The sequence below is a fragment of the Salmo salar genome, chromosome ssa11 (assembly GCF_905237065.1).
Source record: "Salmo salar chromosome ssa11, Ssal_v3.1, whole genome shotgun sequence".
NCBI lineage: Eukaryota > Metazoa > Chordata > Actinopteri > Salmoniformes > Salmonidae > Salmo > Salmo salar.
The window spans coordinates 39,166,031-39,188,598 of record NC_059452.1 but is presented as its reverse complement, the minus strand read 5'-3'; the positions used below and the strand labels follow the sequence as shown (position 1 = coordinate 39,188,598).

At 43.0% G+C, this 22,568-nt stretch overlaps 3 protein-coding genes across 3 annotated transcripts; all 3 read right to left on the bottom strand.

Moving 5' to 3' along the window:
- Positions 1-285: 285 nt before the first annotated feature.
- On the bottom strand, positions 286-11,282 carry taldo (Transaldolase). Its single transcript, NM_001146426.2, has 8 exons — positions 11,187-11,282; positions 6,938-7,061; positions 5,960-6,067; positions 5,395-5,526; positions 4,703-4,878; positions 4,331-4,528; positions 1,018-1,163; positions 286-743 (listed from the first exon to the last, which is right to left on the bottom strand). Exons 1-8 carry the CDS (start codon positions 11,251-11,253, stop codon positions 711-713), a joined length of 984 nt encoding a protein of 327 aa, NP_001139898.1. The 5' UTR covers positions 11,254-11,282; the 3' UTR covers positions 286-710.
- A 1,262-nt stretch (positions 11,283-12,544) lies between these two features.
- On the bottom strand, positions 12,545-14,231 carry zn572 (Zinc finger protein 572). The gene is given in 2 exon segments (NM_001141435.2): positions 12,545-13,632; positions 13,931-14,231. Coding segments are annotated over 2 exon segments (1,023 nt in total). The 5' UTR covers positions 14,127-14,231; the 3' UTR covers positions 12,545-12,805.
- Positions 14,232-15,920: 1,689 nt separating this feature from the next.
- Positions 15,921-18,420, bottom strand: LOC106587649 (gastrula zinc finger protein XlCGF57.1). The gene is made up of 2 exons (XM_014176222.2): positions 18,135-18,420; positions 15,921-17,324 (listed from the first exon to the last, which is right to left on the bottom strand). The coding sequence occupies exons 1-2, from the start codon at positions 18,361-18,363 to the stop codon at positions 16,162-16,164; spliced, it is 1,392 nt and encodes a 463-aa protein (XP_014031697.1). The 5' UTR covers positions 18,364-18,420; the 3' UTR covers positions 15,921-16,161.
- Positions 18,421-22,568: the final 4,148 nt, after the last annotated feature.

Here is a 22,568-nt window from a genome sequence, read left to right as displayed (position 1 = left end):
TTTCCTTACCTCAGAAAAATAAATAGTTTATGGACAGTGACTGCAATCCACACTTGGTTTTAATAAACTACCAACAAATATTAGCATATTTGTACCAAGTCCCTTGTAACGCAATCACCCACATTTAGCATGTTTTAAATTTCATGCCCAAATCATCTAAAAATGGGGAGATTTATGCAACATCAACAAGTGAGCCAGAGGAAGACCTAGTACATAAAGCAGCTTCATGAACCGTTAGACAACCCACTCCTGGCTTAATGAAACATTCAGGACAGAACACAGGTTCACTGAGGAAAGAGTTTAATTGGTGAAACTGTTAAATCATTATTGTCATGATTTCCTGAGGAATGTTCAGAATAGTTAGGTTGTTAGTTTGAAGTTGTTTTTCCTAGATACTAAAGGGCTGATGAGTAAAAAAAAACTGTACCGAGCCTGACCGTTGTGTGTTCGTTCCCCTGACCAAATCTAGTGCGGCAAGTAACAAAAGTAGCATTGCATCAGTACTGGATTTACAATTGAAACCACTCTTCATTGAGTCAAGACAAAAATACAGTAAATCCAGGCCTATAGTGGCGAGGCGTTCGTGTTGAGGGGGGGGTCCCATTTTGGGGTCAGGGGAGGCGGGAGAGTTGGTCCCTTGGGCCCCCAGTGGTGGTTGTTGCACAACTGTCATCGTTTCCGGCGGGGAGGGTTGAACATCTGGTCCCCCTTTACTGGCCGTTCTTCACATTCAGCATCTTCTCCTGTGGAGGGGCAACGCAACGTATAAAAGAGGAAACCGAAGAAAAAAAAAAAAAACATTAAAAGGCAAGGGAACTTAATTGTCAAATTTTGACCCACAGGACACGACTGAATTTCCAGCATTACTTTGTTCCAAACAAGTCTTAAAAAAAAAAATGTAATAGGTCAATAGTTCTTGCTGTTCCTATATGGATTTTCTTCACATGTGCACCATACTACTCCTGATACTTTACAGGTCATTCAGAAATATTTACAACCCCAGTGCTCCAGTCTCACCTTGATCATGGTCTCCAGCTTGATGGCATCGGCGGCAAACTTACGGATGCCGTCAGAAAGCTTCTCCACGGCCATGCGGTCCTCGTTGTGTTGCCAGCGGAATTCTTTCTCATCCAGGTGAACCTTCTCCAAATCACAGGCCTTGGCTAAACGGGACAAAGTGAGAGACGTAAAGAATTGCCATTACAGTATATTCATCCATGGTCCAATGTGATTACGTAGTTCCTGTCCCCAGGCTTTTGAAGGACTGGTAGTACGGCAGCAATCAACCAGAATGCTTATGGTTTTACCTATAGAGGACCTCATTATGCCCTCAATGGTTTCAGGTGTTTATTGAAGGAAACAATGTATACATTGGGATGCAGGATAAATATACCTTTTTCAATGCAGACCTGGCCCAGGGGAAGAGACAAGCATCCATTTAAAAAGACGAGGAGCCTCAAAAGATGAACCAGACATTGAAACACAGGAGTTCCTAAATACAAAGCAATGAATTTGTTTTGCTCTGTAGGTTTGTGAACCATTATTGCCCGAGGTTGAAATTGTTGAGACTAATAGACAACATGGTTACGAGACACATTCCTACTCATAAGAGACTGCATAGCCAATGTTGAAGGGGCCTCAGCAAGTTCTCCTTAGGTGGGGTCTAACAAAAACAAACTTGTTCTTTAACCCGCTAGTGTGTAACAGTAACCAACAGGGCTCAGATTATAGCTACAGGGGTCTTCCAAGCAGACCTGCTTTACCAGGTTTCCTTGAACTGCATGACTGTTCCAACCAATTCAAATTATGTTCTTAAAATAAAGTTTAATTCAGCGGAACTCAACTTTTAAAAGTTACCAAAATATTTGGCTTGAATTAGTGTTTATTCATACAGTACATGGTTACCCTCTGCTTTATTACAGAGGAAACATTGTGTCTGGTGCATGACACATGCATCCCTCCCATCAGCCCCTTGTTCCCATCTGGCACTTTGAGCAGGTTAACATTCAAAACAAAGCCAGAGTGGGAGAATGCAGATTACATTCACAGCACTGTGTAGGAGTCCTGAAGATACGACCTAGAGTTGAAGGGAAGAGAGCTTCTTCCATGTGCTTAAATAACATGTAACCCTGTCACAAACCATAATAGAACATTGATCGTTTATTTACTGCATCACTGAACCCATATGATGCAGTGAGATTTCCTTTAGAATATGAACCCATGTTAACACCTGCATGGATCAGACCTGAGATGAAACACCATTTGAAACCCTTCAAATACTTTGAGTTTGCACTACACCGCCTTGGGGCAATATTGGCAGGGTTTGCAGCTAAGACTATTCTATTGGTTCATTAAGCCAGGCAAACACAATCAAGCACAGATTACATATTTGAAACCAGGCCTGACAATAGAAAAATCATTATCTGTGCCCAAGAAAGTAATGACTACCGCCCCGTAGCACTCACATCGGTAGCCATGAAGTACTTTGAAAAGGCCAGTCATGGCTCACGTCAGTCATCCCAGAAACCCTAGACCAGGGATGGGCAAACTTTGGCCCGAGGGCCAAAGTCGGGATTTTGAGATTGAGGGCTACATTTTTTGGGGGGACCAATGGTCTGTTAAATATATTTGTGGGGGCCTCCCGAGTGGCGCAGCAGTCTAAGGCACTGCATTGCAGAGCTCGAGGCGTCACTACAGACCTGGGTTTGATCCCAAGCCCTGTCACAGGTGGCCGTGACTAGGAGACCCAGCGTCGTCCGGGTTAGGCAGGTCGAGATTCCCTTGTCCCATCATGCTCTAGCAACTCCTGTGGCAGGCTGGGCGCATGCACGCTGACAGTCACCAGGAGTACGGCGTTTCCTCTGACACACTGATGTGGCTGGCTTCTGGTTTAAGCGGGCATTGTGTAGCGGGCATTGTGTGAAGACGCCGCGTGGCTGGGCCGGGTTTCAGAGGACGCACAGCTCTCAACTGTCGCCTTGCGAGTCCGTATGGGAGTTGCAGTGATGGGACAAGACCAACTACCAATTGGATAACACGAAATTGGGGAGAAGAGGTTATATATATTTTTAAAAATAATTTTAAAAAACTGCCCGCACTTTGCCCCAGACCCACTCCAATTCACATACCACCAACAGATTACGCAATCTATCGCACTTCACACTGCCCTTGAAAAACCTGGTTAAAAGGAACACCTATGTGAGAATGCTGTTCATTGACTACAGCTCAGAGTTGAACACCATAGTGCCCACAAAGCTCATCACTAAGCTAAGGATCCTGGGACTAAACACCTCCCTCTGCAACTGGATCCTGGACCTCCAGATGGGCCACCCCCAGGTGGCCATGGTAGGCAACACATCTGCCACGCTGATCCTCAACACAGGGACCCCTCAGCGGTGTGTTCTTAGTCCTGTACTCCCTGTTCACCCATGACTACTTGGCCAAGCACGACTCCAACACCATTAAGTTTGCTGAGGTCAGACCTGGCCATGTGGTGACAGGACAACAACCTCTCCCTCAACATGCTCAAGACAAAGGAGATGATTGTGGACAGGAGAAAGGACCGGGCACACACCCGTTCTCATCGACGGGGCTGTAGTGGAGCAGGTTGAGAGTGGCAAGTTCCTTGTGTCCACAGCACCAAATTATCATGGCCCAGACACCAAGGCAGTTGTGAAGAGGGCACGACAACACCTTTCCCCCCACTGAGGTGACTGAAGATTTGGCATGGGTCCCCAGATCCTCAAAAAGTTCTAGAGCATCCTGACCGGTTGCGTCACCGCCTGATATCGCAACTGCTCGGCATCCAATCATAAGGCGCTACAGAGGGTATTGCGTATGGCCCAGTATGTCACTGGGGCCAAGCTTCCCGCCATCTAGGATCTATACACTAGGTGGTGTCAGATGAAGCCCCCCCCCCACAAAAAAGTCAGACTCCAGTCAAAGTCATACTGTTCTCATTGCTACCGCACGGCAAGCAGTACAAGGGAACCAAGTCCAGGTCCAAAAGGCTCCTTAACAGCTTCTACCCCAAGCCGTAAGACTGCTGAACAAGCAAATGGCCACCAGAACTATTTACATAGACTAACCTGTACCCCCACACATTGCTTCAGTACAGGTACCTCCTGTATATAGCCTCATTGTTATTTTATTTAGTAAATTTCTCTTATCTGCATTGTTGGTTAGAAGCTTATAAGCAAGCATTTCACAGTAAGGTCTACACCTGCTGTATTCAGCACATGTGACAAACACAATGTGATATCATGTTCATTCCCAACTGTTCCAGGGAGCTCATACTAGTGTCCTGTAGGAGGTAGCAATGAGTTGTTACCTTTCTGAACCGTGAGCATTGGCGTGACCGTGCTGTGGTCCTTGCTCAGCTCTCCCAGTAAGCTGGGGGAAATGGTAAGCAGGTCACAGCCGGCCAGGGCCTTGACCTCCCCAGTGTTCCTGAAGGAAGCTCCCATCACCACCGTGGTATAGTCATACTTCTTGTAGTGGTTGTAAATCTTGGTCACACTGATCACACCTGAGTGAAGAGAACAAAATAAAGATGTTTGTGTAATAAAGCCACTCCAGTAGAGTAATGAAGTCAATAAATACATCCAAGTCACCAGGTATCTTATTTATACTGATAATGTAAGGTCTGGGACTGTTGAGGCCAACACTCATGCTATCAAATGATGGATCAGTCAGCCCATACCTGGGTCCTCATGGGCCTCGTAGCTCTTCTGGGCAGTGTTCTCTTTGTACCAGTCCATGATGCGGCCCACAAAGGGTGAGATGAGGGTGACTTTGGCCTCGGCGCAGGCCACTGCCTGGGCGAAGGAGAACAGCAGGGTCATGTTGCAGTGGACCCCGTGCTTCTCCTCCAGCTCCCTGCAGGTACACACATTGACAGGCACAGCAAAGGACAGTAAACAGCAGAGCTTCACTGTGCTTCCATGGCTGTCAAAACCAACATTTTAGAAACCAATTGACACCAAAATAATTTCTAGGTTGGAGGTAAATTGACAGAACATAGCAGGTAAATTGTTTAACCATTTGTGTCAAATTAGTTGCCAAAACAGCATGTTTTGAAAACATTCCACTGTGTACCAACAGAACACCTAAACATTATCACATTTGTTTTTAGTCCACATTCCAAGACGTGCATATACACACAGCTACAGTATTCATTTCTTCAAAAGTTAACTGGATTTCACCTACCAGATAGGGTTAAATGCATAGAAAGGGCAAATCATTGACTGGGAGTCTCGCACTACTCATTCCACTTAAGTCTAGTGGGCAAAATCCAGTTAGATAACTTTTGAAAAACTGGGCCCAGATGACAGGTGAAGAAATGCCCCTGTAAGGTAGATGACTCATATCCTTCCCTCCCCCTCCATCTCACACCTGCCAGCCTGGATGCCTTCCCATGTTGAGGAGAGCTTGATGAGAACACGGTCCTTCTTGATACCAGCCTCTTCGTACAAGGCAATGATCCGCAGGGCCCGCGCCACCATCTCATCCTTATCGTACGAAAGCCTAATGTCGAGTGGGAGAGGTTGAGTTAGTCAATCTAAATAGTAACGCTATGAACGATTACTATTTGGTAAAGCCGTTTTATGTGGACTCCACACCAGTCATTTGAGTCTGAGGCTCTGCTGTGAACTTGTGTTCAGTGAGCGAGAGTCAAGTTAAAGGCTCAATTTACTACCCTGATCTGTAAAGGCTCCAGGTTGCATTTGAGGCAACAAGTCCATTCATCAACTTGGTGGAATTGAGCATATTTGTAAATGCAGTTTCACATGAACCATTCCCCTCCCCATAGAAGTTGATAATGCCTACATGGCTATGTTCAGACATTTATATTAAACATAATTGATGAGTGGATGTTATTCTGATAGCTGGTGTCGACAGATACAAAGCACATGATCGACTTATGTTGGCCCGAGCGGCGCAGGGGGCTTTCCTGTACCTGGCGTCTACCTCCGTGGAGACCCTGCCTGGGATCTTCTTCAGGATCTCCAGGCCGAAGCTCACAAACAGCTTGTCCATGGTGTTGGTGACCTGCTCCTCCTCAGGTCTGATGGACAGAATACTGGTGAGGTGCAATATCTCAAGCATAGCAAACATGTGATCATAGCTTTCAGCAGTAGATTAAGGATTTATTAACCAAGTAATCACTTAGAGTACACCAAACATTAGGAACACCAGCCAAATAGTTGCACCCCCACCTCCTTTAACCCGTCTCCTCCCCTTCATCTACACTGATTGAAGTGGCTTTAACAAGTGACAACATAGGATCATAGCTTTCACCTGGTCAGTCACAGAAAGAGCAGGTGTTGTTAATGTGTATATTTAAGGCCCGGGGGGGTGCTGTCAACCAATCAGCATTCAGGGCTCAAACTACCCAGTTTATTATGTGCTGTAATAAACTTGAAATGTTCATTCACTTTCCAGTATTCATGGTTCTCACCTCAGTTCTACTCAATTTGGCACCGATTAATATTCTAAAGGGCATTAAATGCTTGGAAATACAACATTCTAAACAAGGCAAATAATTAATAGGAAAGTCCAAAACTGATGTCTTCAGATGTACTTTAGTGGCTTGGAAATGTGTTCTTTTTTTATATTCTGGTGTAGTTTAGATTAAATGCTTAGCGCCCATTGCAAATGACCTCAAAGTTGTCAGTCTCCAAGACAATGTTCATAACGGGGTGAAGTGACCGTGAAACACATGTATAATTCGCAGGCATGTGCGAGGCAAGGCAGACTGACCAGCACCCTCAGGGCACCTGCATTGACAACACTTATCATGAGCAAACGACAAACACCTGGTTCTTTGTTCACTCAAAATCCCATTGTTTAAAGGGGAGGTCAGTTGAGTCACTGAACTACTTTACAAGTGTAGAAGCAGTGCAGAGTTGCATACATTTCAGAGTGCCCATCTTACCCGCCCTTGGCGATGCCGTATTTGATGGCCTGGTCGACCAGATGCTGGTAGGCGGCCATCTTGGCAGCAGCCAGGATGAGGGAGGGGTTGGTGGTGGCATCCTGGGGCTTGTACTCTTCAATGGCTGTTCAGAGAAGTGGGAGAGACAACATAAGTTAAGAGCAGCTCACAACACTAGATGTTCATATCCTCACTAGATCTATGCATGAAAAACAAGTGGCCATAGTAGTGTCCATTGAGACACCGTAGCCAGTACACTTCCTCAAAATAATCTGAGCAACATTAAGTGACAGATCTCTTAGTGACCTTTTTGCCAAGGAGATCTTAGTCACAATTTTACATTAACTGCTTGGTGCAGTATTTCAATGAAAAAGTGTCATTAGTTTAATGACAAATACTTTAAAGAAACCCTACTGTTGACCAATCACCTACAAGTGGGTGTAGACTTGGGCTGTGAATTTCAGCATGCCTCCAGAAAAAAAATAATAAAAAAAATAAAAAAAGAACATACATAAGCAGGAAGTCAACCGAACTGTTTGGTCTGGGAAGCATGCGGACGCCTTCAGTCCCAAGGTACATACAAGTCTTCATAGGACAACTTCATTCACCAATCTTAACCTGAGATGTTTAGCTGTGAAATAACTGCTATCAGGCCTGATAATTCAGTAAAAAGGTCCATTCATATATTGCTTATGCCAATTTTCAATAAAGTCACTTATACAGAAGAGAGAACGTGCTGGACTGGTCAAGTGGCACTGGTCTCAACCAACAGTGACCTCTCCTGTACATACAAGCCAACTGCAGTTTCCAACTAAAGCAGAAGATTGGGAGGGAAGAGGAAAAACAGCCCATCGTCTACCTGCAACACTGCAGTAGAAGTTGAACACCCGATGTTCAAATTAAACATTCATGGTTAAATACCTTTAGCCTGTGAGGTAGCCTTGTAGTGAAGCATCCTAGGTGAAGGTCTAATACAGAGTGCCTTACAGATTGTGACATTGGGGTAAAAGTGAACAATTTTAATGAAAAACCCAATTTCCTGTTCCTCAGACACTGCAATTTATTTTACTAGGCAAGTCAGTTAAGAACAAATTCTTATTTTCAATAACGCCCTAGGAACAGTGGGTTAACTGCCTTGTTCAGGGGCAGAACGACAGATTTTTACCTTGTCAGCGCGGGGATTCGATCTTGCAACCTTTTGGTTACCAGTCCAACACTCTAACCACTAGGCTACCTGCAATGCAAAAAGTTTATTTTCAAGTTACAATTGTTTTGCTTTTCCTACTTTGCACTGGAGGGCCTTTACTATAGCCTTGTTAGCCTAAAAATCAGGGTACTCTCCAGTTCTGATTAGTATACCCCCTCGTTGTGATATGCCATGTCAGCTACAGTGAGGGAGGTCTATGGCGATGGGCTTTAGACCAGCTGGCCAAGCTTCTGCCACTGACAGGGAGTAGGCGACACAATGAAGCACAAAGGCCCCCTGTGTTTCTCTGAAAACTAAAACATTCTAGGCCCTCACCATCTCATTCTGTTCAAATACCCTACTCTTTTAGCCAGTCCTTATGGCTGGATCTGTCACAGGCAGCGATTTGCAACCCCTTCCCACAGCCACCCATGTTATCACCATTATGTATTACTGCCAGTGATTTAACAATCCAAAACAGCATAGCCAAACAAGCTGTTTGGATGAACAGTACACAGCTGGTAGCTGAATTATCTGTTGGAGGTCTTTTGAGAAAGAGTTGATAAGCAGGCAGAAAATATTGTGTTTGTGGAAAACATGCAGACCTCTCCATATCAAGAGCTTTGGATTCACTTTTCTGTCAAGACAGATTGTGTAACTGTTCAATGAGAGCTTGAGGTGTACCCCAGGGGGTCAGATATTTGGATTAGGCCTACACTTCACACCTGGTAGTTATATAGAATTGATGTATTAATAAAACACACCAAATTAGAAACTGAAATTGCAGTGTCCTTTCACTACAGTTCAATGATTATGTGCCACATCTGCAATTACCACAGTGCAGTAATTGCACTGAGGTTTTAAAAGTAGTTAGAGTAACATGGCATATTAAAAGGGCAACTTCAGGCTAAAGTGTTGCTGCAATTTGCACACTCCTTTCCATTTGTTACGCACACCAGATGACTGCCATGCATAAACACAAGAGTGACCATGTGTTTTCCACATGGTTAAGGAAGAGTACAGGGTTGCACTTTTAACCATGCACTGTCACATTTCACAGGGGTTGCTCGATTTGAACAAGCTTGTGCTTGCAACCAGTCAATATTTGATAGAAGATAACACGTGTGGGTTTTACAACATGTTAGGGAAGGTAAAGATGCCAAAAGTGTGTTCCTTAGAGAAAAGTTATGAGGCACTTTTCATTTGTTTCTTTTAGTAATTCTCATAGCAGAAAACCTCGTCTGTTGGTGAGGTCTTTTCTTGAAGGAATAAGGCTTAGACATTTACGTCATTTAGCAGACGCTCTTATCCAGAGCGACTTACAAATTGGCGCATTCACCTTATGATATCCGAAATCAGTCCAGCCATGTAAGCCTACACAGAGACCAACCCTAAGATAAGACACACTAACCAACCCCATTTGAACAAAGACAGCAACTGGCAAGATAAAGCATGTTCTGTGCCAATGTAATCTGTCGCATTAATCCCATTGAAAGATTAAATACACACCCTCCTCATCATTGGGATAACTGAGGAATTGTACAACTGAGCTGTTCACCATTCTGCATGCCAGCAAAAGATTGGCAATGAGGCCACACTTAAAAGCCATCACGAGTCAGCTTAAATAACTTCATGTAGCTAAGGTAGACAAGGTATTAGGCTTTGCAATATGGACAAACATCCATATGATATCACACACAAAATATGCCAGACAAGAGTTTCTAATTGAACTTGATCAAGTTTGAAAGTGATTGTTCCTGTTTTAATCCTGACATGACCCACTGGTAAAATGACTGTAGCACCATAAGAGCAACATACAATACTAACTGGTGTGGTTCAACTGTCCTTCAGTATTGTAGTCAACAGGGTTTCCGTCTTCAAAACAGTTGACCAATGAATGCACTGCATCTCACAAGAGTTGGCCAGTGAGGTCCTTTCACAATGGGAATTGGCCAAGTGCACCCTTTCACAACATGAAATCGGGCCTATGGCTACATCGAGGTTCCTCTCACCAGTCTAAAAACTGAACTGCTGAGGCATGAAGCAAGGTCACAGATACCTTGGTCAATCTTCAGAATCAGAGTAGGCCATCTGAGTGACTGGTCCTATAGATACATTATTCAGGTCTTCCTGCAAGTATATTTTCTAAAGAGAGCAAAACCATTGGGAAAAACCCGTCCTAAAGACCGCTGAATTCAGGGATCAAAACCTGTGAAGCTCCAAAACCGTCACCTATCCTGAGAAGAAACATTGTGTAGACTGTAGCAGCATGTCATCAAAGCCTATCCACTTACAGTGTGCCCCATCTCAGCCTGGTTAACATTACCCTGTGGCAGGCAGACAGTTTGTCTTGTCATCCTGACTTGCAGAGCAAGCATGAGGAAATGTTTGGTTTACACCACAATGGAACTAACTAATTGGTTACATCATTCCTACTTCCTTATTCAAACGGAGGAGGAACCAGTTCTCTGAATCTGGGAGACAGTAATGTCAGTCAAGGGCTGTGAACATGTGATTTAAACAAATGTTATGTAGCTAAACTACGCTGAATGTGGCATTTTAAATTGTCTTCTGCATTTAGTGTTATTTAACTAAACCCATTAGTGTCACGTGGGAGAACCAATGTTGACTAGTAGGGCGTGACAGCGTCAACGTGCCCTGACAGGAGTAAGTCATTGTTTTAAAAATTGCAATTCCTGTTTGTTAACTCAAAGTCTAAATGAAACACCTGAAAATAGAAATCCATAACTATATAGTTCTTCCCATAGTTAATTAACATTAGTGATCAAGTTGCAATGCATGAAACGTGCAAGAGCCGTGGTCATAACTAGCTAGCCACAAGTGCAGTAAGTTAATTATTAGCCAAACATGATACGACTGCTAGCAACATTAATTTAAAAGATAAAAACAGAAGTTTATCGGAATTAATATTCGAGCAGACTACGATAAGTAGATAACGTTAACGCAACTATAAACCTTGCAACATGTTATATCACTGTTCTAGCTAGCTAATGCCTGTCTGGCCTTGGCTAGTAGTGCATAGCGGTCAATCCAATCTGGTACCGTTGAAGTCTCCGGTGTCCGCCACGACCACGGTGTGTTTCTTCAGCTGTTCCAACGCCGACTCCATCTTTCGCCGTTTGTCTGGTGACACACTACACATGATGAAGGGAAACAAGAGAGCTTTTATATTCACAAAGCACGTGAGACAGACGGAATTTTGGATCGACGAAAGCGCGGTGTGGACGGCGGCGCTCGGAAGCTGGAGAGACAGGGGCGCGCACGTTGGCTGTTTGAAATCGGTTTGAAGCAACAAGTTGCTCTCGTCCAATGGAGAACGATACTTGCTCTTACGCCTCGTACTGCTACTTGAATTGACCAATAGAATGACTTGTCGGGGAAGTAGTTCATAGACCTCTGTGCATATTTAAGGTACATGCATCAGGTGTTGTACACAGTATGTCGTTTTTCATTGCTCTGATTATGAAAACATACTAAAAGCAAAGAAACTCTAAGGAAAATACCAAGATTGTTGGTTGTGTCAAGAGGTTGTAGGCTCATGTACTTAATATTTGAATACATTAATATAATGTACTACAAAGTCCATCTGTAATAGATGTAGGATAAAATATGTAATGAATGAACAAAATCTTACCTACATAACTTGATTAACTACATATTAGTTTACAATAGCGCCACGCACAGAAGTAATGGGGAACATTCAGTAAGACTATAAAATTCAAGTATGGAATGCAATTATCTACGTAAATCATACATGATAAAGTGGGTTACAGAAACAAATGAAAAAGATAACATTAATAATAAAGATAACAATAATAAAAAACATAACTATTTTACCTTGATAGATGTCTTTGTGTATGTATATTCAGGGTACATACAGGATATGACAAACAGTGTGTTGGACAGGTTAAACCTAGTCCTGGATTCAAAATCATTCTTGTTGGAGAGATTGTTGAAAGTATGTTATGATCCAGGACTAGGCATAATCTGGATTTGTAAAAAGAACCCCAAGAGTTTGGTCATGGCAATGAGTTAGTTGCAGGCTTATGCACTTGCTTTAGCGAGGGATTTGTGACTGTTCCAAAATTGGGCAGCAGGTAGCCTCGGGGTTAGAGTGTTGGGCCAGCAACTGAAAGGTCACTGGGTTGAATCCTGGAGCCGACAAGGTGAAAAAAATCTGTTGCTGGGCCCTTGAGCAAGGCACTTAACCAAATTGCTCCAGGGGAGCTGGACAATGGTGACCCTGGCCATGACCCCACTCACTGAGGGTGTCTTAGGGGCAGTTGGGATATACAACAAACATGTTTCCATTACACACTTGTGTGCAACAGAACAAATAAGACCCCCCCCCCCAAAAAAATCATATTATTTAATTCTATCAGTGTTGGCACAGAGTTTGAAAGCCCCCAGTATATCCACTTTAATGTCAAGTAACAACAACACATGATGATTGTCATCTGGTAGATCTTGGTGTTAGAACAGTGTCCTGAAAGAAAGCAACTAGTCTGTAGAAGAGATTTACAACACACAAAATTGCATGAATGAATGACAGCGATAGTCAGAGAAATTGTCTAAAGCGCACGCAGATGGTACCAAGGTTAACATAAGATATGTCCTGTGCTGTTTGTCATTATCACATAAATGAACAGGAGTCCCTAATGCTAGCAGGGATCTGGGCTTTCCTCACTGCTCTGCAATTGAACCTTCTTATGAACAGTCCTCATATGTTTTTTCAAGGTTGTCATCTGACTGAAGCATTTTCCGCAACTGTCGCACCTGAACGGCTTTTCTCCCGTGTGAATGCGCTGGTGACGTTTTAGGTCACTTACTGAAATAAAGCCCTTCTCACAGTCGGCACACCGATAGGGTCTTTCCCCTGTGTGTACCCTCATATGCTCATTCAGTCGGTTTCGCCTGAAGCTTTTGCCACAAACGCTGCACTGGTACGGTTTCTCTCCTGTGTGAGTCCTCATGTGTGTGCCCAGGTCCCCCTTGCGGCTGAAGCACTTGCCACATTCTTTGCACCAATGTGGCCTCTCCCCTGTGTGAATTCTCTGATGCGTTTTTAAATGGTTCTTATTAGTAAACCTTTTCCTGCACACAGGGCACTTGTATGGTCTATCACCTGTGTGAGCCCTCATTGGTGCTTTCAGCTCACTGGTTGTCCCAGTGTCAAGAGGACTTTGTCCTTTCTTTGCCTGTGTATGTTTTGACTTTGACATGGTCTGAGAGTTACTGGTTGATTCTAATGCCCCGTAGTCCTCTCCATCATGATTGGTTTTGATCGGTTCTGTTGAGTTGGTGGGAAGGGAGTCTCTCTTGCTGTTCTTCCCAATTTGGTAAAGGTATGAGCTCTGGGGTGAGTCCTGATCACTGGCATTTTCCACACAGGGGGGAATGAATATGGACTCTGTGTCCTCTTGATCACTCCACTCCTGCTTAGAGGGAACCTCCTCTCCAGAGACAGAGACAGTGAGCAGCTGGAGGTCTGAAAGGAAAGATGGGGAAGTTACTTACCATTGAGATATATCAACACACTTCAGTTTTACTTCTTCCCCTTAGCTCGCAACACATTTACAGACTAGACTCACACTAACATTACAGAGTGCAGTGAGAAGTGATCGCTATCTAATTGTGATGCCTGATTAGCTAGCTAATAACAACTGAGGTACAGCACAGTTCAGCTGTCATTAACTTGTCCTATGGTTGTCACAGTTGTCTAACTTGCTAGCTAATAATCGTAATAATGTTTACAGAACCATAGGTTGCTGATTCATCTTACACACCTGCTCTTTGTGATTCTCTATCAGGTTTGAAACCGAAATCTAGCAACAGCTTCCGTAGATGGTCGTTCTCCACTTTTGATCTGGAGACTTCTTCCTGGTACGCTGTTATAGTCTTCTCCACTGCCCCAAATATATCCACAGCCGCCGCAGTTAATCGGGCAGTAAGAAACGCATTCAACGAATGTAGTTTAGACATTTTAGGTTGAATAAAGTAATAACATTGAGCCACGGCAAAGATTGGGGATATATCTGTTGAACAGGACTAGGACGTAAACAGTGAAAAGTAAGAATATTTAGTCGTAAAAAAGTCGTAAACACTGCCTCTGTTCTTTCATGGTTCATTCATTGGCTGAAACGTCGTACCCGACATTGCACTGCCACCTGCTGTACTGGAGTAATAGCCGTTCTTATTATAGCTCAGTGCACATAGAAAGGACAGGGCAGAATGGGTATGGATGGATTGATTACATTTAGCACGGTGGTGCTCCATATACGCACCAGCAACTGCTAATGAAGCCACTGAAACCCTTAACAAAGAGTTGCAGTCTGTTTTGGAATGGATGGCCAATAATAAACTGGTCCTGAACATCTCTAAAATTAAGAGCATTGTATTTGGTACAAATCATTCCCTAAGTTCTAGACCTCAGCTGAATCTGGTAATGAATGGTGTGGCTGTTGAATAAGTTGAGGAGACTAAATTACTTGGTGTTGGATAAGAGTTAAAGAGAGACTGCATCACTTCTTCTTTTTATAAGAAACATGAATGTGTTGAAAATTCAAAATTGTTTGCATAGTCAACTTACACACACACACACACACAAGACATGCCACCAGGGGTCTTTTCACAGTCCCCAAATCCAGAACAAATTCAAGAAAGCGTATAGTATTATATAGAGCCCTTATTGCATGGAACAGCGAACCTGGTTTCAAAAAACAGATAAAACAACACCTCACGGCACAACGCCTCTCCCCTATTTGACCTAGATAGTTTGTGTGTATTGATATGTAGGCTACGTGGGCCATTTTTAAATTGATGTAGTTCTGTCCTTGTCTATTAATGTTCTGTATTATGTCATGTTTCGCGTGGACCCCAGGAAGAGTAGCTGCTGCTTTCACAATAAAATACCAAATACCATCTCTCCTCGGGACCCACAAACTTTTCACAATTTTGTTGTAGTTGTGAACTAGCTCACCTGATTCACCTATTCAAGGGCTTGATAATGAATCATTATTATTCGGGGGGTGCTTATATTTGTCCTGACATTTTTGTTGTTGTTGCATATCCCAAATCCCCGAGACACCCGCAGGGAGTGGGGTTATGAACAGGGTAACCATTGTGCAGCACCCCTGGAGCAATTAGGGTTAAGTGCCTTGCTCAACGGCAGAGCAACAGATTTTTTCACCTAATTAGTTGACAAGTTGAATCAGGGGTGCTAGCTCTGGAATAGATCAAATAAATGGAATGACTGGGGGTCGCCGAGGAGAGGTTGAGATCCGCTGATTTAGCAGACACTCTTATCCAGAGAGACTTACAGGACCAATTAGTGTTAAGTGCTTTGCTCAAGGGTATATCTACAGATTTTTCACCTAATTTGATCGGGGATTCAAACCAGCAACCTTTCAGTTACTGACACAACGCTCTTAACCGTTAGGCTACCTGACACCCTGGATCATGAACGGTCACTTTTCTACTACGTTTCTATCTAGCACATTTCCATCTACCTGAGCAGAGTTATGAAAAATAGGCTGTCATAATAACGGTCTCTTGTTAATCAAGACATATTTACTGAACAATGCGCCCTGCAACAAATATCCTTAGAGTGCAGATAGTTCACAAAAGTGGAGAAACTCCCTCTCTGCTCCCAAGTCGACAGACAGTCATTCATAAAACTAAAACATGTTTCAGATGTCCTAAATAAGATTCTATCATAGGGACTCAGGGTGCTAGAAATGCAGTCTTGCTTTGTGCTATATAGAAACAACAGCAATGTGAGTTTTCATGTTGATCATTTTTTTTATTGATACCAACATAAAGTAATGCCCGAAAGGTACAGACAGGTAAAGGTTAACTTTGAGATGAAAGTTACAAATGGGCAATGTATAAAAATAAGTGAATAAAAATGATAATTGAATGTGAACATTGAAACATCTAAACAATATTGCTGAAACATGCATTGCACTACAAAGATTTCTCCCTGTGTATGTCCCATCTTGAGTTCTCATATCTTCTCTCATGGAACAGCACTTGCCGCAGATGTGTGTGTCATCATGTGTTTCTTCAGGGTTACATTGAGCCTAAAGCATTCGCCGCAATCATGACATCGATACGGTTTCTCTCCCGTGTGAGTCCTCATGTGCTCTGTCAGTTTTTCCTTTCGGTTGAAGCACTTCCCACAATCTTGGCACTGATGCTGTTTGCCTCCTGTGTGAACTTCTTGCATGTGGCGACTTAGATTTAGAACACCTAATCCACACACAGCACACCTGCACGATAACTTATTCCCTGTGTGACTCGCCATATGCGCTCTCAGGTTTCCTTGCAGTGCGTAGCATTTGCCACATTGCATACAGCTGTATGGTTTTGCTCCACTGTGGGATGTCATATGGTCTGTCAGGTGCTCCTTCCGTGTGTAGCATTTCCCACATACATTGCATTGATGTGGTCTCTCTCCTGTGTGGAGCTTCTTGTGACGACTTAAGTGACTTGGAAATGTAAAGCATCTGGCACAGAAAGGGCACTTGTGTGGCTTCTCCCCTGTGTGTGTCCTCATGTGAAGTATCAGTCTCGTGTTTAGACCGAAGCGTTTGCCACATTCATGGCAGCAGAACGATTTCTCCCCTGTGTGAGTTAGCATATGCATCGTTAGGCTATTCTTGCGGTTGAAGCATTTACCACAGTCTTTGCACTCGTATGGTTTCTCACCCGTGTGAGTTCTCTTGTGGATTTCCAAATGACAAGGTCTGTCATAGGTTGCTGTGCACTCGGTACAACTGTAGAGCCTCTTCCTTGTGTGAAGCCTCAATGGCGCTTTCAACTCACTGGTTGTCTTGCCCTCGGTGCAGATGTAAGACCTTTGTCCTTTCTTTAACCGTGTTCTCTTAATTTTGTGAGGCTTTAATTGTGTGAGGGGAGTGTCACTGGTTGATTCTGATATTTTGTTGTCCTCTCCATCTGGATTCGTTTGGATCGGTTCTGCTACAATGGTGGGAAGGGAGTTCTTCAGAGTTTGGTAAAGTCGTGAGCGCTCAGGTGAGTCCTGATCACTGTTGCTTTCCACACAGGGGGAAATGAATATGGACTCGATGATCTCTTGATCGCTCCACTCCTCCTCACAGTGCTGCTGCTCAGGGGGAACCTCATCTCCAGAAACAGTGAGAGTGAGCTGCGGGGGTTCTGGAAAGAAAGATATGAAATAATTTTCAAGAAAAATGTATACATTTCAATAAATAATCACCCTCTGTGATTTGAGACTGTAATGACATCATTTATTAGCTAATGTTAGCATCATTTACATACACAGCGTTATATAGGTGCTTTTATTAAGGCTGGTGTATTTGAGCCAGGTGCCCCATTCAAATCCCACGGCAAAGTCGGCACAAAACAAAAGTGATTAATTAACACGTAGAGTAGGATTCTGTGTTTTCACATGCAAACGTGATTGCTTTTGATAAAATCGCTTAATCTGCCTTCCAAACTAGATTGAAAAGCCTAACATATTTAATGGAACAGAGATGTTGTATGTTTCCGGACAATGCACCATGCTGGCTTGTCGAGAACATGACCGAGCGGCGCAGATTACCGTTCCATTTGAAAAGGGCGCTCCTCCCTCACCACTTTCGCCTGTTCACGTCACGGGCCATAGACCGGTGCCCAGCGGCTCAGCATAATCGAATCCGCTCAATGAGTAACGTTTTTAAAGGGCAATGACCCTGCTGACAGCGTTCCCAAACCCATAACCTTAACGTAGCAGGCGTAAAATAAACTAAATCCCATACAGTACATACTGGTATTGATAAGAATTTAAAAAATGTCAGTGGATTTAAACGTGAGCTTGTCCGAGGTGTCGCTCGACGACAATTGCATTGGAGCGCTGCGATTGGTTGCCAAATATTCTGTGGCGGGGCTTTGCGAAGGGTCAACACTAGTGTGTAAATACACCGGTGTTGCCAAAAGCAGCTAATGGCAAGCTTGTTGATCGTTTACCTGCTTTGTGTAATTTTACATCGGGATTAAAAACCGAATCCAGCAGCCTCTGCAGGCGTTGATTCTCCTCCTTTGAACGAGAGATCTCATCCTGGTACTCGGCAAACGCTTTTTCCACTGCCACGGATATCTCTACGGCCACAGTTGTTAATCGGTCGGAGAAAAACGCTTGCAACAACTGTAACTTTGACATTTTTTGTGGAATGACCGTCGAGGGAGATTCGTTCATGCAACACTTCCTGTGAGGAACTGCGTCTAGATCCAGAGTAAGAGCTGACTGTGTTCATTGGCTGAAAAGAGCAAAACATAAATTGTGCTACCGCCACCTGGTGCGTGTACTGGAGGAGCGCACATGAAACAACCCAACTCTGTGCGTGAACAACATTTTAACAAATACAGTACAGCCTGAGTTGCCATGTCCGAGGTTTTCCTGCAATTGGGCTACAATTATGGACATTTTCGGGAATTTGAATCTGGATTGGCTATCCCCGGCCTCAGATCAATTGAAGAGTATATGTATTGATTTTAGTCTGACTCAATTGATCTCAAAACCCACACAGCTAAATGTGAAAAACCTGTTAACTCTTTATTGATTGATTTAATTCTTACAAATAACCCCCACAAATATTTGTCTAGTAGAGTATTTGCATATGATCTCAGTGATCTTTGTCCCATAGTATGTATTAGTTTATGAAACAGAAAAATACTAATCCTCGTTTAATTAAGAAGATAAATTGCAAAAAGTTTTCTAACCAAGGTTTTTTTAATGACATGTTCTACTCTGATTTAGCCACGGTCTCCTGTATTCCTAACCTTGAGTTGGCTCTAGAAAATGTGTCCTCCATATTTATTCCTCTGGCAGATAAACACGTCTCTTTTAAACAATTCAGAGTCAAAGATAGATCGAACCCTTGGTTTTCTTCGGAATTATCTGAGTTTATTCAGAAGATAAATAATGCCTGGGATAAAGCAAGAGAAACTGACTGTGGTGGACTGGAAATCTCTCAGACAATAGAGAAACTGACTGTGGTGGACTGGAAATCTCTCAGACAATAGAGAAACTGACTGTGGTGGACTGGCAATCTCTCAGACAATAGAGAAACTGACTGTGGTGGACTGGAAATCTCTCAGACAATAGAGAAACTGACTGTGGTGGACTGGCAATCTCTCAGACAATAGAGAAACTGACTGTGGTGGACTGGAAATCTCTCAGACAATAGAGAAACTGACTGTGGTGGACTGGCAATCTCTCAGACAATAGAGAAACTGACTGTGGTGGACTGGAAATCTCTCAGACAATAGAGAAACTGACTGTGGTGGACTGGCAATCTCTCAGACAATAGAGAAACTGACTGTGGTGGACTGGCAATCTCTCAGACAATAGAGAAACTGACTGTGGTGGACTGGCAATCTCTCAGACAATAGATAAACTGATGTACTATCTTGATGAAGACAGCTAAATCAACTGACAGCTTTTCAAGCTCTATCTCAACATTTTAGAAAACAGTAAATCCATTGAAGCGTTCAAATTCCTCTTTCCTGCCTAAGAATGCAGGTAAAACTAAGTATATGTTGTTCTCTAGAGCGCATAAAAATAAGTCTGATTTAAGCATATGTACTTTGGATGGTGTCCATATTGATTGTGTCCGTGCTTACAAATATCTGGGCCTCTGGATAGATGAAAAGCTGTCTTTTAAAAAGCATATTGATGAGTTAGTTAATAAACTGAGTATAAAAATGTGCTTCTTCTATAGAAATATAGGTCTTGCCTCTCGCTAAATAGTAGAAAGCAGATTATTCAGTTAACATTCCTATCAGCCTAGACTATGGCGACATCATCTATATGAACGCAGCTGCCAATTCATTAAAGCTGTTAGATGCAGTTTATCATAGCACAATGCGCTTTATTACGGGTGATGATTTTAGTACTCATCACTACATTCTCTACCAGGAAGTTGGTTGGCCCTCTGATGTCACATAGGTTGATACATTGCTATGTTTTCATTTATGAAGCCCTTTTATAAAAAAAAAGTCCCACTGTAGCTAACATTTTTACCATTCGGCCATCAGATTTGCCACCAATGCTCCGTATAGGACACATCACTGCACTCTATACTCCTCTGTAAACTGGTCATCTCTGTATACCCGTCGCAGGACCCACTGGTTGATGCTTATTTATAAAACCCTCTTAGGACTCACTCCCCCCTATCTGAGATATCTACTGCAGCCCTCATCCTCCACATACACCCGTTCTGCCAGCCACATTCTGTTAAAGGTCCCAAAAGCACACACATCCCTGGGTCGCTCCTCTTTTCAGTTCGCTGTAGCTAGTGACTGGAACGAGCTGCAAAAAAAAACACTCAAACTGGATCTCTTCATTCAAAGACGCAATCATGGACAAACACTCTTACTGACAGTTTTGGCTGCTTCGCAAGTATTGTTGTCTCTACCTTCTTGCCCTTTGTGCTGTTGTCTGCCCAATAATGTTTGTACCATGTTTTGTGCTGCTACCATGTTGTGCTGCTGCCATGTTGTTTTTCTACCATGTTGTTGTCATGTTGTTTTGCTACCATGCTGTGTTGTCATGTGTTGCTGCCATGCTATGTTGTTGTCTTAGGTCTCTTTATGTAGTGTTGTAGTGTGTCTCTGTTATCGTGATGTGTGTTTTGTCCTATATTTTTATAGTATTTTTTTATTTTTAATCCCAGCCCCCGTCCCCGCAGGAGGCCTTTTGCCATTTGGTAGGCCGTCATTGTAAATAAGAATTTGTTCTTAACTGACTTACCTAGTTAAATAAAGGTTAAATAAAAAAATTAAACTTGTGTAGCCTACCTGGGCCTGGCAAACAGATTTCTTAAGTTTATTGTTGTAGCCTTGTGTTATTATGCAATTGATAATGGCCATGTTTAGTTAAGTAAATTGGATTTATCAAAGCTCTATCGCAATTACCGATCAGTTGTTAGAACCCATTAGATTAATGGTAACAGTCAGTCAGATTAGGCTACAGGTAAAAAAAACTACAAAAACACTGGCAGTTGTTGACAGGAATATTCAGTTCACATACATATTATTCATATTTTATTCAGTGTTGATATTACGACCCTTTCCTCAGTAGCCTATTCCAGCAGCCTATTGGGAAACAAGCATTTCTTACCTCAAAATCGTCTTGATATTCACGTTGAATAAATGAGTCTGTCAATTTGAACTAAACAAACTGCTAAATCATTCAGTTTACATCTTGCTTTGGCTACTGTAGTCTATCTGAAATTAGATGTAGTCCTATCAGGGGCTATAGGCTACCTGCAACTAGCTAAGAAAACCATGGCAAAACTGAATTACAATCATAAACCCAGATTTTAGTCTGTAGCCTATACCTATTGAAATGACAAGTCAATCTCGCAAATGGGCCATTTATAACTGTGTGTAGTCTTAACACCTCAAATCAAATCAAATTTGGTCACATACACGTGTTTAGCAGATGTTCTTGCGGGTGTAGTGAAATGCTTGTGCTTCTAGTTCTGACAGTGCAGCAATATCCAACAAGTAATATCTAACAATTTCACAACAAATATGTAATACACACAAATCTAAGTAAAGGAATGGAATTAAGAATATGTGAATATATGGATGAGCAATGTCAGAGCGGCATAGACTAAGATACAGTAAATAGTATAGAATACAGTATATACATATGAGATGAGTAATGCAAAATATGTGAACATTATTAAAGTGACATTATTAAAGTGACTAGTGTTCCATTTATGAAAGTGGCCAATGATTTCAAGTCTGTGTATGTAGGCAGCAGCCTCACTGTGCTAGTGATGGCTATTTAACAGTCTGATGGCCTTGAGATAGAAGCTGTTTTTCAGTCCCTCGGTCCCAGCTTTGATGCACCTGTACTGACCTTGCCTTCTGGATGATAGTGGGGTGAACAGGCAGTGGCTCGGGTGGTTGTTGTCCTTGATTATCTTTTTGGCCTTCCGGTCACATCGAGTGTTGTAGGTGTTCTGGAGGGCAGGTAGTTTGCCCCCGGTGATGCGTTGTGTAGACCGCACCACCCTCTGGAGAGCCCTGCGGTTGTGGGCGGTACAGTTGCCATACCAGGCGTTGATGCAGCCCGACAGGATGCTCTCAATTGTGCATCTCTAAAAGTTTGTGAGGGTTTTAGGTGACAAGCCAAATTTCTTCAGCCTCCTGAGGTTTAAGAGGCGCTATTGCACCGCCTTCACCACACTGTCTGTTTGAGTGGACCATTTCAGTTTGTCAGTGATATATACGCAGAGGAACTTAAAACTTTCCACTTTCTCCACTGCTGTCCCGTTGATGTGGATAGGGGGGTGCTCCCTCTGCTGTTTCCTGAAGTCCACGATCATCTCCTTTGTTTTGTTGATGTTGAGTGAGAGGTTATTTTCCTGACACCACACTCTCAGAGCA